The sequence below is a fragment of the Chanodichthys erythropterus genome, chromosome 24 (genome assembly GCF_024489055.1).
Source record: "Chanodichthys erythropterus isolate Z2021 chromosome 24, ASM2448905v1, whole genome shotgun sequence".
NCBI lineage: Eukaryota > Metazoa > Chordata > Actinopteri > Cypriniformes > Xenocyprididae > Chanodichthys > Chanodichthys erythropterus.
This window is the reverse complement of record NC_090244.1, coordinates 28,826,820-28,840,744: the sequence shown is the minus strand read 5'-3', so window position 1 is coordinate 28,840,744 and position 13,925 is coordinate 28,826,820. Positions and strand designations below refer to the sequence as shown.

The following is a 13,925-nucleotide window of genomic DNA, read 5'->3' as shown; positions in this document are numbered from 1 at the left end:
AATCTGTCAATCATCGCCCTGACAAATGTGATTGGTCCGAACAGTTTCTGTTCGGGCATAATTATTCCTCTACGGATCGAGTCCAGACCAAACTCCCCGACCTCAAAATGTTGTGGGTGGGGCTAAGTTCGGCTGGCATCCAGGCTATGAATACTCATCAACACGGAAATATTTGGCGCTTTTCCACTGCATGGTATGGCTCGGTACGGCACGGTTCGGCTTAAATAATACCATCTCGGTTGAAGTTCCAAGCGAGCCGTACCAATGCTAAATGTGATGTGTAATCACTGCAGATCACTGACTTGTCAGAGAGAATCGTCACTACCAGTATCATTGGATTTAAAACACAAGACACCAAACCTGCTAGATTTAAGTAGTTGGGATCATTTGTTCGCGAAGCAACTTTAAATGACTTGCTTTAAATGACTGTCGCACACAACTTGAAAAAAGAAAGGGCTGTATCGCCATTAGCCGCTCCACGGCTACCTCTCGTTGGTAACTGAGGAGCGGATCCACGGCAGTAGAGGCAGGGCAACTATATGATCCGTCTATAATCCCACCCACTTTTGAAGCGGTACAAAACTGCAGTGAAAAAGCAAACCAAAAGTAAAGCGAGCTGAGACATGTTTTGCCGAGCCGAGTCGTAAAACGCAGTGGAAAAGCTCCATTTGACATAATTGACCGTTCAAGCAAAATAAGTTGTGAAAGGGATCTGAATTTTTTGATGGCTTGCTGTCTGAGATAGGTGTTTTTATGTATGCACACTTCAGGTGTGTGATAGCATGTGAGTACTGCATTGAGTTCTTTTTTGAGGCTTATTGCACTTAACTCTTTTTAAAATCAAGCATGTCCCACTCCTTTTTGCTCATTCATGCATGTTGCTTTATCACTCCAACATGTCAATAGCTTTCAGCAGTCCTGCGCTGTGTGGAAATATAAAGTTTGGCATGGTCAATGTGCCTGCAGGGAGTGGAAGCATTCATCACAGCAGTTTCAGGACAGCAGCTCCAGACCAGCAGTCTCAGACCGGAAGTTCGGGTGGAGATTATAGCATCATTAAGGTTAGGTTTATTGATGGGGTGAGGTTGGGCATTTGTTATAGTGGAGCTTATAGTTATAGTAAAGTTAGGGTGGGTTGGGTGACTGTCAGCTCCATACTAACTTCCATTCTGAGGCTGCTGGCCTGTGTACTGAGGTTCTGCAGTTAGGCCTTGTCCCAAATGGCACACTTCATGCACTTACAGTCTTGTGGACTTACAATGACTGCCGCGTATGCGTGTCCGTTAAGTCCACGAGCCCATAGGGTGTCTCATTAGTTATTTTAGATTTCAAAAGGGTGCACATGAGCGCCCCCTTTGCGGTCGATAGCTGAAGCAAGCTCCGCAGCAAACAGTAAAAGTGGTGTTACGTCACGAAAGTGCGGACTCGTAGGAAGACTGCAAGTGTTTATAGGGTGCCATTTGGGATGGGCTTAGACATATCTCTTTGCCACATGGCGGCACAACATAACAGGAAATATGACTTTTATTAAAACCCTGTCATTCTTAAAGTACTGGTACTTGTAAAATGAGGAATCATACAGTTTTTAAAGGCAAGGTGTTGCAATACTTTGTAGTACCAGTATATCGTGCAACACTATTTGGCAGTGACATACATTTTGTTTTGCTAAATGTTCTGCTTCAATTGTTGTGGTGTTGATTCACATTGTTTGTAGATCAGATGCATTTTAAATAATTGCAGAAAACAAAAAAACAAAAACAAATGTCACTTTTTTTTGGCCCTGGACAAATGACCAGCTAACATCCTTTCTTTAATCATTTCATCAGCACATGATGACTTTCATGTGAACAAGTACTAGTCAGGTGAAATCACTCTATCATTCTGAGTGGATCATAAGAGCAGACTGATTGCTATTAAAGGAGGGAAGAAGTGCTTCCAATCATTGTGTTCTTGTGTTAGCATTGGTTACCTCCAAAGAAAGACATGCAGCCATCATCGCTTTGCATCAAAATGGCCTCACATGCAAGGAAATTGCTGCAAAGAGTATTGTACCTGAAAGAATCATTTACCGGATCATCAAGAACTTCATGGAGAGAGGTTCAACTGTGGTGAAGAAGGCTTCAGGACGTCCACAAGTGTCCAGCAAACACCAGGACTGTCTCCTCCTGAAGAATCAGCTACTGAATCACCACCTGTGCAGAACTGCTTAATATTGAAAGCAGGCTGGTGTGAGAGAGTCTGAATGCACAGTGAGGCCAAGACTTTTGGATAATGGCCTAGTGTCAAGAAGTGCAGCAAAGAAGCCACTTATCTCCAATAAAAACATTTAGGGCCGATTAAAAACGTTTATCACCTACAAAAACTGAAGCAACAAATTTTATGAAACACAACATTTATGTCATTGCCAATACTTTTGGCCTGAGAAACACTTATTGTAGCAATCTGGTGGACTAAACGTGTCTGTAGAGTAAGATAGGACAATTTTGAAAAGCTCTGAAAAGTATGCATCAGAAGTTTTGTGATGACCTGATTTGATTGTCTGTCTCTTTCAGCGGTGAGCATTGAGGCCATGTGTGCTGATGATCTTCTGTTAGTCATTCTCTATCTGCTAATCAAAACAGAAATTCCTAACTGGTGAGTGTTATATTCTCTGCATCATAGTCTCAAGGAAAGTGATTGTATTGTTAATTGAATGTTTTTAACAATATGTTGATTGCATTCATTATATATAGAATATTGATATTCTGACATTTTCTTCAGGATGGCAAATCTGAGTTATATGAAGAACTTCCGCTTCCGTAACTCCAGTAAGGATGACCTGAGTTACTGTCTTACCTCGTTTGAGGCTGCTGTGGAGTACATCAGCCAGGGGAACCTCACCCAGATCACTCTGGTAAGAGCCTCAGTGCTAACAAAATGCTTGTGAAAATCAAAGTTTGGTTCAATTTCTAATAGTGACGATGACCTAACATCTGATGGGCTGCTGAGATTCTCTTCATAATTCAGCAACAAGGGGTTGAAGGAACATCCCATAATAATATAACATGTATATAACTTTAAAGTGATATACAGTTGTTATCGTGAAATAAAATTACTCATATTGTGTTCATTGTGGTCATATCGCCAAGCTCTAAATGCAAGTGAATGGGGAATGCGGTCAAGCTACAAAAAATAGTGTTGCAAAATAGTGAAGAACTTTTTAAGTTATTATTCATTTAAATAGCAAGATTAACTTTAATTAATTGAACTTTTTATATGAGCAATTGTTTTGAATATTAAGTCCAACCACTGCAGGGTTTGAACCTAAAACGTTTTAGGCACCAGGCCCAATATTTGACCAGTTGTCAACAGCACCCCATGTAACCTTAAACAAGGGTACTTGATCCCAGAGTCTGATTGTTGGTGAATATGTGCTGTGGTCCACAGGGATCAGGAGATAGACTGTCCTTCAGACAGAAGGTGGACCTGCTATCCCAGAATGCTACGCCTATAGATCAGCTGTTTGAGGTGAGCACCACTATTAATGCCATGCCTTTGGCTGTATCAACTTTACCCGCAGCCCCCATGTTAAGTAATATTACATTTAGTTCTCATAGTAAGAGCTTTCACGAAAAGCCAAAAACTGTTTCTCATAATTCACCTGCACACCTAAAGCAGGTGGTGTCAGATAGTGGCATAAGCCTTATTTTTGGCTGGATCGAGAACAGGAAGTAAAACCTTACACTAGTTTAGATGCAAAACAAGACAAGTGTCTCAAATTGGTTCTTGATGGGATAAATATATGATTTACGAGAACATTAGCAGTGATGCATTGATACTAAGTGTGTGTTTGTGTATGGGCAGCACATTGTGAGCGGAAATGAGGCAGAGGTTCAGCGTCTGCTGAGTGAAAGCGAGAGTGAAGAGGACGGGAGGAAGTTATGTCACCCGCTCTGTTCCTGTGACGCCTGTGACCTCCACATCTCAGGGTAAGTACTGACAGACTAGCAAACATTTATCATCCACAGAATAAATGCATTTTGAAGTGATCTGAAATTTTGCTTGAATGCTTTTAAACACCAATTATCTGAACTGTGTAGTATGTAGTTTCTGCGACACTAGTGGCATCTAGCGGAATTACAAAAATACAGCCTATTTTGTAAACGTCCCTTTCGTGTGCCTCTCCCAACTCAAAGATCACAAACACAGATCTTACCGGTGCTTGTGAAGGTCTCAACAGGTAAAAGAAGGTTCATTCAATTAAAGGTCCAACATATTAGGAATATTTTAGCTGTGTTCCTGTCTGTCATGAGTAGCAATTAAGTAGGCCTAGCTAGCACTCTCGGGTGTAATGAACCCATCCGAAGTATCTGCACATTTTGACATGATGCACCACAACTATTTGAGGCTGTTCACACTGGACACACCAAAGTAAACATTATAAACGGGAACATTTGTCTTTCTGAAAGGGTGCATGAGGATACTGTATGGTATTGAAGTGTCCATTGTAGCACGTTGCATTGCCTCGTTCTCTTTGACGTGTCCATGACCATGACCTTTGAAGGTCTAAGGGGCCGTTTACATGACATCTTTTTCGACTAAAAATGGAAAACTTTTTATGCGTTTTGGCCATTTATTTACATGACAATAGCGTTTTGGAGGCCTGAAAATGCAAACTTTTGAAAACGGGTTTTGAAGTGCAAAGTTTTTTTTAAAACAATATCGTTGTTGTCTCCGTGTAGAGGCGAAATGTCAAAATGTTGACGTCATGTGAATGCATAGTATGTGTTCAGTCTATACAAAGTGACGCATAACCTGATATTGCTGAGTTCAACATGTTCCTGGGTCAACATTTTTGTTGATCCTGGAACAACATTCAAATCAACCAATCAGATTTGAGGGACAAGTTTACAGATTATGTCAAGTTTAAGCTTAAAATCATGAATTGGTGCTTCTACATCAGTGTTATTCATCCATCATTTCCCTCTGATTTTTGGGATAACTTATGGGTAGGATAAGGTTTAGGGTTAGGAATAGGGCTCAACAAAATATGTTGACCCAGGAACACATCTAACTCAGCAATTAGATTTCTCTAATACATAAAATAAGTATGCTTGACCAGAGTTCTTGTGGGGAGAAGAGTTTATTGAAGGTAGTAGTGTAGCACAGTTCTTCAGCAGCGATGTCGGCCTTCAAAGAACCGTAACCCAAAGTTATGTCTGTGGGACAGAGCTTTATACATGAAGACAAAGGGCTACAAACAATAGAACACTGTTAGGACCTCCCACAGGAGATCGATTTACCCTGCAATCTATTCCGAGCAACGCTGTTTCTTTGTCATCCACACCCATCAGTTTCTGTCAGTGTGGGCCATTTGGTTCACACCTTTACAGACACAGATAGAGTTGATTGCATCTGAGGCACAGTCACAATGTAAATGCCTCTGACTAAAGTTGACTGAAAATAGACACAATCTTTCAGATCTGGCTATGTGAGAATATAGTTTATAGTTTAATATAATTTAATTAATCCCTTTTCTTTGCATGACACATTGAGATTACAGTACAGAATGGCTCTTTTGGCTTTATTTTTTTAAGTGAAGTGACATGTAGCCAAGTATGGTGTCCCATACTCTGAATTTGTGCTCTGCATTTCACACGTCTAAGTGCACACACACACACACACACACACACACACACACAGCAGTGAGTATTGAACACACACACACACACACACCGTAAATCCAGTGAACAGTGGCCATACGTTTTTGCTGTGGCGCCCGGCGAGTGATTGGGGGTTAGGTGCCTTGCTCAAGGGAACCTCAGTTGTGGGTAATAAGAGTGGAAAAGAGCGTTTCGGGTTACATGTCTGACTCTCTAACCCAGGGCTCATCATCTGGTGGCAAAATCCAGCCTGCCAATCATTTTCATCCGACCCAACCTCCCTCCTCCTCTTTTCCTGGCGGTGCGGCTAAATTTGGTTAAATATGTGGCTGCAGTGGCGCCTGCAGCTGTACGGCTATATACGCAATATATATGCACTGTTCGCAACATGCACGCTCCTCCGACTGACCTGAGAAACCTTTTCCGTGCGAATATTTCAGCAGTTATGTGTGTCCCATATTTCTGTCGACTGAACCAGAAATACCAATCATTCGTGAATGAATCACACTTTTGTCTTGATTCTTTCTTTTCCGTGAATTGGCCAAATGTGCTTGCATAACGATCTGAAACGATTTAGATTCGTTCGGACTGCTCTGTCACTGAATCATCTGAAGTTGTTCCTCGGTCAATAACAACAACAGAACAAATAGCGCTGTTTTCAGGTTTTTCACTAGTTTGCTTTGAACTACGCAGCACGCCCCAGTGGATAACCTCTCAGTTACAAACGACAAATCACTCGATGATTAAACTAGTTTTAAATCAGATGAAACAGGAAAACAGGAGAAACGTGCCATGAATGAAGATAGAAGACTTTTAAATCCCAAAATCAGCACCCTTATAAACATTTACCATGACTGAACTGTAGTAAATTTCCATGGTTGTGGAAATGTGGAATATTTATATTGAAAAGTATATTATAGCAATTTATATTGTAATATATTCATTAGGTAGGTAGGGGAATATATAATTCATGTCTTTTTTTTCACCTGTGTTTAGGTGTTTTTTTGTATGTCTATATAACATATCATAATATAATATCATTTGACAGTGGTAGTGAGTATCCATGTATGGTTTCACCTGTGGTTACCAAGTGAGAATATATTAATGTAAGCTTAATAATTATAAATAAAATAAAATTTTACCAATAAGACCAACCCCCACCCCACCCCAGGCCCACCTCAACTTTTTGATTTGATAATCCGGCCCTCACATGAAACTACTTGAAGAGCCCTGCTCTAACCATTAGGCCACAACTGCCCTTACATGTTAGATTATCCTATTTCATGTGTCACATAATGGAAAAGAGAAACGAAAACATCACATCCTTTTGATTTTCCTGGCAAAAACATCCCGAGTCTTTCACATATAAATCAGTCTATAGGCTTTCATAAACAAACTTGGAAGTAGTGGAAGGTCTCGTTTCCCTAGTTTCATTAGTACTTGTTCACACATTGGCAATAAAAACGTGATTAATACATGAAAATTGTTACATATAGCCCCTTTTACACTGCAATCTTTCGTTATCAAATTAATTTTGACACAGAAATGACAATATGTTGGGCAGATGATCACCACAAAGTGATAAATAGATTCACAGTACATTCTCCTCATGAAATGTTAAAGTATTGCATTGCTTGTCTTTCTTGTCACTTTCTTGGTTCAGGAGATTAAACGACCCGTCCATAGTCACTCCATTCTCTCGGGATGACAGAGGCTATACTCCTCTACATGTTGCTGCTATTTGTGGTGAGGGTTGTCTTTTTTTGTTTTTGTTTTAGATTTATTTTTTTTTTACATGATTGATCTGGTATTTTATAATGGGGTAGATTTTTGTTGTTGTATTTTTGTCATTTTTATTTGAAATGTTGCCACATGAATCTGTAGATTTCACACAGATGTTGTGCTTGTAACCAGGTCAGTCCCTGCTGATTGATTTGCTGGTGTCAAAGGGAGCTGTGGTGAATGCCACCGATTACCATGCACTTACACCGCTACACTTCTCCTGCCAGAAGGGCTACCAGGGGGTCACGGTCAGAGCTTAATCTAGCTTGTGTCAATAATTATGTTGTAGATGTGTAGCTCTGATGATCAGAGTTACAGAACACTGGTTCAGTCTGTGGCATTTCTTCTCACATAATAAAATAAGTCTCATCACATTTGATAAAACTCCTGTACATTGTCCTATATTTGTTGTTTCATTGGTCCTTCTGTTTGCTCTTGTAGCTGCTGCTCTTGGATTATAAGGCAAACACAGATGCTCAGGATAACAATGGAAACACCCCTCTACACCTGGCCTGCATGTACGGACACGAAGATGTAAGACAGTACATAGCAGTTTTTTTTATCGTGATCATATTTGCGCCTTTTAAGCTGTAATAGAAGAAATTATATTAAAATAACTACATTTGTGAACATTTAGTTTTAGAACTGTGATATGTAATGTAGTATTTTATTCTTGATGTAAATGTGTGTCTCAGTGTGTGAAGGCACTGGTGTACTTCGACCTGCACTCCTGTCGACTGAACGTTCAGAATGATAAGGGAGACACGCCGCTCCACATCGCCGCTCGCTGGGGTTACGAGGGCATCATGGAAGTGCTCCTGGAGAATGGAGCATCAACACTCATCCATAACAAAGCCAAGGAGACTCCTTTACACTGTGCCCTCAACTCCAAGGTTAGAATTACGTACAGTCTAGGCCAGATTGTTGTAGCCAATCACAGACATATCCGATGAGCGCGTTAACACAGTGGCCAATCGGAGGCCTTTACGAATCCCCTCAACAGCACTCAAATCTTTACATTTTTAAAATGTCAGTACCAGTACACTGCTAAAAACCAATCCACCTTCCTGAGCCTGAAAAATCAGAGTTTGCTCAAACTAATCTTGAACTTACTCGGGTAGCAACTAAAACCACAGTAAAGTGGCCCTCCAGGAGCAGGATTGGACTCCCCAGTCTAGATTCTGTGCCTTGGTTTTAATGGCATTTCATGGTGCGTTCACACCAGATGCGAATGAAGCATTAAGCACAAGTGATTTACATGTCAAGTCAATGCAAAGACGTGAATAGACATCTTGCGGTGCGAATTGAGCATTTCGGGCTTTTGCCACGCAGAACTTTGCCGAATATTCGCGCCGTGTTAACCAGTCAGGAGCTTTCTCTAGTAGTGATGTGATTACGACGTAGCGAGCGGAGGCAGAAATCTGACACGACAATGGAGGACAAAATCATCGTCATTGTACGATACATCTTCGTACTTTTATAGAAACAGGAATAAAAAGGATTTTGCTTGGAAGAAAGTGAGTGAGGAGGTTGGACAATCTGATAAGTTGTAAAAAACGGTCTTTACTCAATTTGAGCTATATATATACATATTAAAACTAAAAGCTAGCTAAAGCCGGCAAATTGAGCTTATTTGCCAAATTTTACAACTACTTTCCCGCTGAGTTTATGTGTTTATTCAGAGGAAGTTTGCAGAAACGAGACTGGAGACGCCTGGCAGAAGCCCCTCTCATGACGCGAATTTGCGTCTGTTGTGAAAGTGAATTTCATGCACGAATGAAGCGAGTAAACTCATAATGTTCAAGCGCCCAATTACGCGCAAATAGCGTGATTTGGTCACTGTGGTGTGAACGCCCCATCATATCTGCAAACATAAAGGTGTATAGAAGAATAAAGGTGTTTGTGATCATCAGTTTGTAACTAGAATTGGTTTTGTAGGTTAACAGAATTAGGTTGTTTTACTTTTGTAAAGTATGCTGTATTATCTTTGTTGTAGATTCTGTCATTATTGGAGCGCAAACACAATGACTCCAGTAAAAGGGAAAGTGGATTTGAGGTGAGCTTCGAATTGAAACTAATTGTTTAAATGTGTAGTAAAGTTAGTTCTTGTCAGTTGGACGTGTTTCTCTATTCTCAAACTTTTCCCAAACACATTTGCATGTTCACTTTGTAGTTGACTCAAAACTCTCCTCAGTTGCGATGGACATTCACACTGCTGTTTTAGGAACCCAATCAAATTGAATTATTATTATTATTATTATTATTATTTATTACTATTGTAAGGCTAATTATATTTCAAGTCTGATTATTAAATTTAAGACCGAAATATATTGCTGATGCAAATTACAATTGTACCGTAAAATAATGTAAATTAATATTTGATAATTATAATAATTATTTTATACTCTAAGTTGCAATAGTAATATGTATGTCTTAAATTCTTGATTTCTTAAACCCTTGAGCTTTGAACATTTCAAATCCTCAAGCTTTTATTTTGGTAGAATACTGGTAAAATGCTATAATCACAATTATCGTGCAGCCCTTTTTAATTATTTAAATTGCATTCAAAACAATGAATTCTTAGCTTTTCGTCATCACAGAAATCCCACACAAACCCCTTTGAGAAACCCCGTTCTAGACGTTTCACCACTCATCCATGTCTCAACCGATCAACCCATTCTGACAGGTTTCATAATGTCTTGAGCAACAGAGAACGATGCCCAGTTGACTTGAGTAACAAGGGAAAGTCTTTTAGCAGCAGACGTGTTGATCAAACTGTAGTATCTTTCTGTCTGCAGTCTCCGAGTCGCTCTCCTCAGCCGTCTGATTGCAGCAGTAGACGTTCGTCAATGTCCAGCACATCATCATGGAGTGTTGAGGTCACACCGCCAGAGACCGAGCGCACCCGACACAAAGAGGTACCGGCATCGCCATCTGGAGGACACATCTTAGCATTACACTTCTCCAAGATGAGATAATTTTAATGTTCCTAGGGGCCAGTTGTTCTAAAAGTTTAATCTGGATCAGAATGATCTGGATTTGGAAACCCCATGTTTTGCTATCCAGGATCAGGTAATCATCTTACTTTTCTGCTGGTTTTTCAAAGAAAAATTGGATTGGATCACCCTGATCCAGATACACACCTTTTCAGATTACCAAATCTGGATTTCCAGTGCTCTACGGAGGCCCTAAAGGGACATGTTGATAGAAAGAATATGGGTTTTGAATTAAATATATTTTTGTTGGATATTTACAGCTGTTTAGGGATTGTTTTATGGCACCAAAATGTATTTTTTACTCTCGAGTAGGTTACCGAAAGGCTAAATATGTAGGCTAATGTCTACTTCTAATTTATTACTTTAACAGTTAAACTAATCAAGAGCAAGATAAAAATGTTGTATTTTTTGACCAGTTTTAAAGTTTTACTACATTTTCCTCCTGGAATCCACCTTGAAATCCTACCCCCTGTTGGGATCAGGATAATCCTGTTTTTTCGATCAAAGTTATCCAAATCCTACTGACAAGTTTTGAACAACACAAACTTGAGGTTTGATTCAGATTAAAACTAGGATTGGATTCCGTGATCTAATCTGATTTCAGAATCCTTTTTTACCTTTTGAACAACCCATTTTCAAGATTTAATCCAATCCAATAGCCGAAATCCGATCAGATTACATTTGAACAACTGGCCCATAGGGGCCAGTTGTTTAAAAATAATCTGATCAGATTGGACAAATCTTGAAAATGGGTTGATCAGAAGGAAAAAAGGATTCTGAAATCAGATTAGATCACAAAATCCAATCTTTTGGATTTTGACATTAGGCTACATATTTAGCCTTTCGGTATCCTACTGTAAAGTAAAAAAGAGATTTTGGTGCCATAAATATCAAACAAACATCTTATATTTAATTGTGTTTTGTTTTATCACTGTTTGTAAAGTACATAATCACAATCATAAGAGATGAACCAGTCAAAGGTTATTTGTGAGTGAACGCAAAGTTTTGCGAGTGAACGCAACTTTTCTGAGAACGTTTGAAATGTTTTTGTTTGTTTTTTTCTCTCCCCCATCTCATATTCTTTCTATCGCCATGTCCCTCTCGGGGCTCCGTAGATTACCAGATTTGGTAATCTGAAAAGGTGTGTATCTGGATCAAGGTGATCCAATCCAATTTTGCTTTGAAAAACCAACAGAAAAGTAAGATGATTACCTGATCCTGGATAGCAAAACATGGGATTTCCAAATCCAGATCATTCTGATCCAGATTAAACTTTCTGAACAGTTGGCCCTTGAAGGATCACTTACAGTACTCGACATAAATGAGCTCACCCCATCTGAAACAGAGATATGTTTCTGTTTCTTAATGATCACTATTACAATTCATGGAAAGATGGCAAAATTGAAACTTATTAAACATTTATACTTAATAAAAACTGAGGAAAATATCAGTCCTCAATATTTGTGAAATAGATAAAAAAAGGCAAATTTTGTTTTAATGAAAGGTTGCAAAAATGAGCACGCCCTTGATTATATTCAACACACGTGTAATATTCTAGTACACAGTATGTTCTCCATAACATTAAATATACTGCTCTGACCTTCTTGGCATTGAGTGTACAAGTTCATAACAGATTTTCACATCTCTTCTGTTGAACTGGAGTGTGACCTCCTTGAGTGCTCTGGTGGTTGATGGGAAGTGTTGCTCATCTCATCTCTACAGAATCACCCACCGCAGCCCAATAGTGTTAACATCAGGTGAAATACTCGTCCACTACAGGATTATGACCTTGAGAAAATGTCAGTGTCATGTTGAAAAGTGCCTAAGAGAAGGGAGCATATTTGTTGCAAAGATTTTGTATTACATCACAAAATTAATTTATGACAGCATTGATAAAGCACAACTCCCACTCCTTCACACCTGTATAAGAACTTCGCTACCACTGATGCTGTTAGATCCAAAATGAATGACTTTGTTCTCATGAGATTACTAGAAGTATATATTTTGCCAATATGGGCCTTGGCAAAGACTAAGTGAGTTTCTTGGCAGAAGCACATCTCCATTGATTGTACGGCTCGCACCAGGACCCTGGTTTAGGCACGGAGTGACCTAGGTCACATATATGCGTCTTTTGGGCGCCAGGTCGTCCACCTCTCCAATACAGGAGCGGTGGTGCACATACACGGATACTTAGCTTCTTCAAGGTTGAAGTTGGCTGAACAGAATACTTCCCCAAAACATACTGATAACATGTTCTCAACACTCATCATCATTCAATCATTTAATATTTGGAAGGATAAATATTGATTAATAACTTGATCATAAATCACTCAAAAGAAGTGAATTCCAGAATCCCCCCCTTCACTACAATTCAACAATATAGTACAATCTTAAAGTGAAGCTCTGATTGTTTCAGGGACTTTGTCACAAGTCCACTCTTTGAGTTTCTGCGTTACTTTCTGTTACGTTCTGTTGCATGCAAGTGTGAGTTTTGAAAATATTATCCATACGCATAGTTTTCACGTGACGTCATGCCCACATGGAGGGCAAAACAAGGCTTTCCTCCATTGCCCGCCAGTCATTTTTACCAGGTTTGTAGTAAGTAATAATGAAGTAAGATAGTGATATTAAAAGCCCAAATTCAATATACACGCTATTAATGATGCATACTATGTACAGGTAAGCAGATGAACCCAGAATATGAACACGATGTGCTTTTTTTTTGTTAAGTGTCAATTCCATTAAAAAAAAAAAAACATTAAAAAAAGAGAAAACAACCATTTAGCATGTTGCGTTCATATTCTGGGCTCATCTCGCCTTTATATAGTATGCATTTGACTTTGATCTTTAAATATGACTGTTTTAGTACATTAAGGCACTTTAAGTGTTTTAGAATGTCTGAAATACTGCAGCTGGTGCTGTATATCAAACACAAGTGGCCAAGACTTGCATTTTGTTTTGTTTTTCTTCCTTTGAGATGGGAAATTCACAGGCCTGTGCTGCAGTTCAGTGGATGTTTTGCCCTCCAGGTCTCCACGCCAGACTAAAAACTATGAATAAAACCATCATTTACAGACAAAGCATGATGAAATTGTTAACTTATGTTTTGTGATGTATATTTCAGAACCAATACAGTCAGCTGCTTCATCTTTCAGTAAAAGTTTCGAGCTGTGCCTCGTCTGCAAAGCAGTTTGCAGTCAAATGGTCTGAACAAACATATCCTCTGACTTAATCTGAGTGGAGGTTTATTAAAAATGAACCATCTTCTTGTTTCTGGAGACAATACAGATGCAAACACACTGGACACGTCAAAGGAAACGTTTCTTTACTCTTCCATTTGTCCTATTGTCGGGAGTAGCTCATGCGATTGAACGGCATGTGGTGACAGGTGACTGAACGCAGCTGCTGAAAGCCAGTGTTCAGGGCATATGGTGCGATGAAGTAAAATATCCGTTGACGTCTTTCTCTAGAGGCAGTCGTATGCAAATATATGTGCCTTTGTGAC

General features: G+C 39.4%; 1 protein-coding gene across 3 annotated transcripts in view; it reads left to right on the top strand.

Annotated features, from left to right (window-relative positions):
* Positions 1 to 13,925, top strand: part of ankrd27 (ankyrin repeat domain 27 (VPS9 domain)) — a 40,580-nt gene that overhangs the window by 15,348 nt on the left and 11,307 nt on the right. For all 3 annotated transcript variants that reach the window (XR_010893871.1, XM_067378941.1, XM_067378942.1), the window contains exons 11-20: positions 2,553 to 2,634; positions 2,761 to 2,893; positions 3,427 to 3,507; positions 3,844 to 3,968; positions 7,306 to 7,388; positions 7,557 to 7,672; positions 7,866 to 7,958; positions 8,120 to 8,317; positions 9,421 to 9,480; positions 10,223 to 10,342. Coding sequence is in view for 2 of the 3 variants with exons in the window: in XM_067378941.1 (XP_067235042.1) it covers positions 2,553 to 2,634; positions 2,761 to 2,893; positions 3,427 to 3,507; positions 3,844 to 3,968; positions 7,306 to 7,388; positions 7,557 to 7,672; positions 7,866 to 7,958; positions 8,120 to 8,317; positions 9,421 to 9,480; positions 10,223 to 10,342 (1,091 nt within the window). In the remaining variant the exon portion in view is untranslated. The remainder of the gene's footprint in view (positions 1 to 2,552; positions 2,635 to 2,760; positions 2,894 to 3,426; positions 3,508 to 3,843; positions 3,969 to 7,305; positions 7,389 to 7,556; positions 7,673 to 7,865; positions 7,959 to 8,119; positions 8,318 to 9,420; positions 9,481 to 10,222; positions 10,343 to 13,925) is intronic.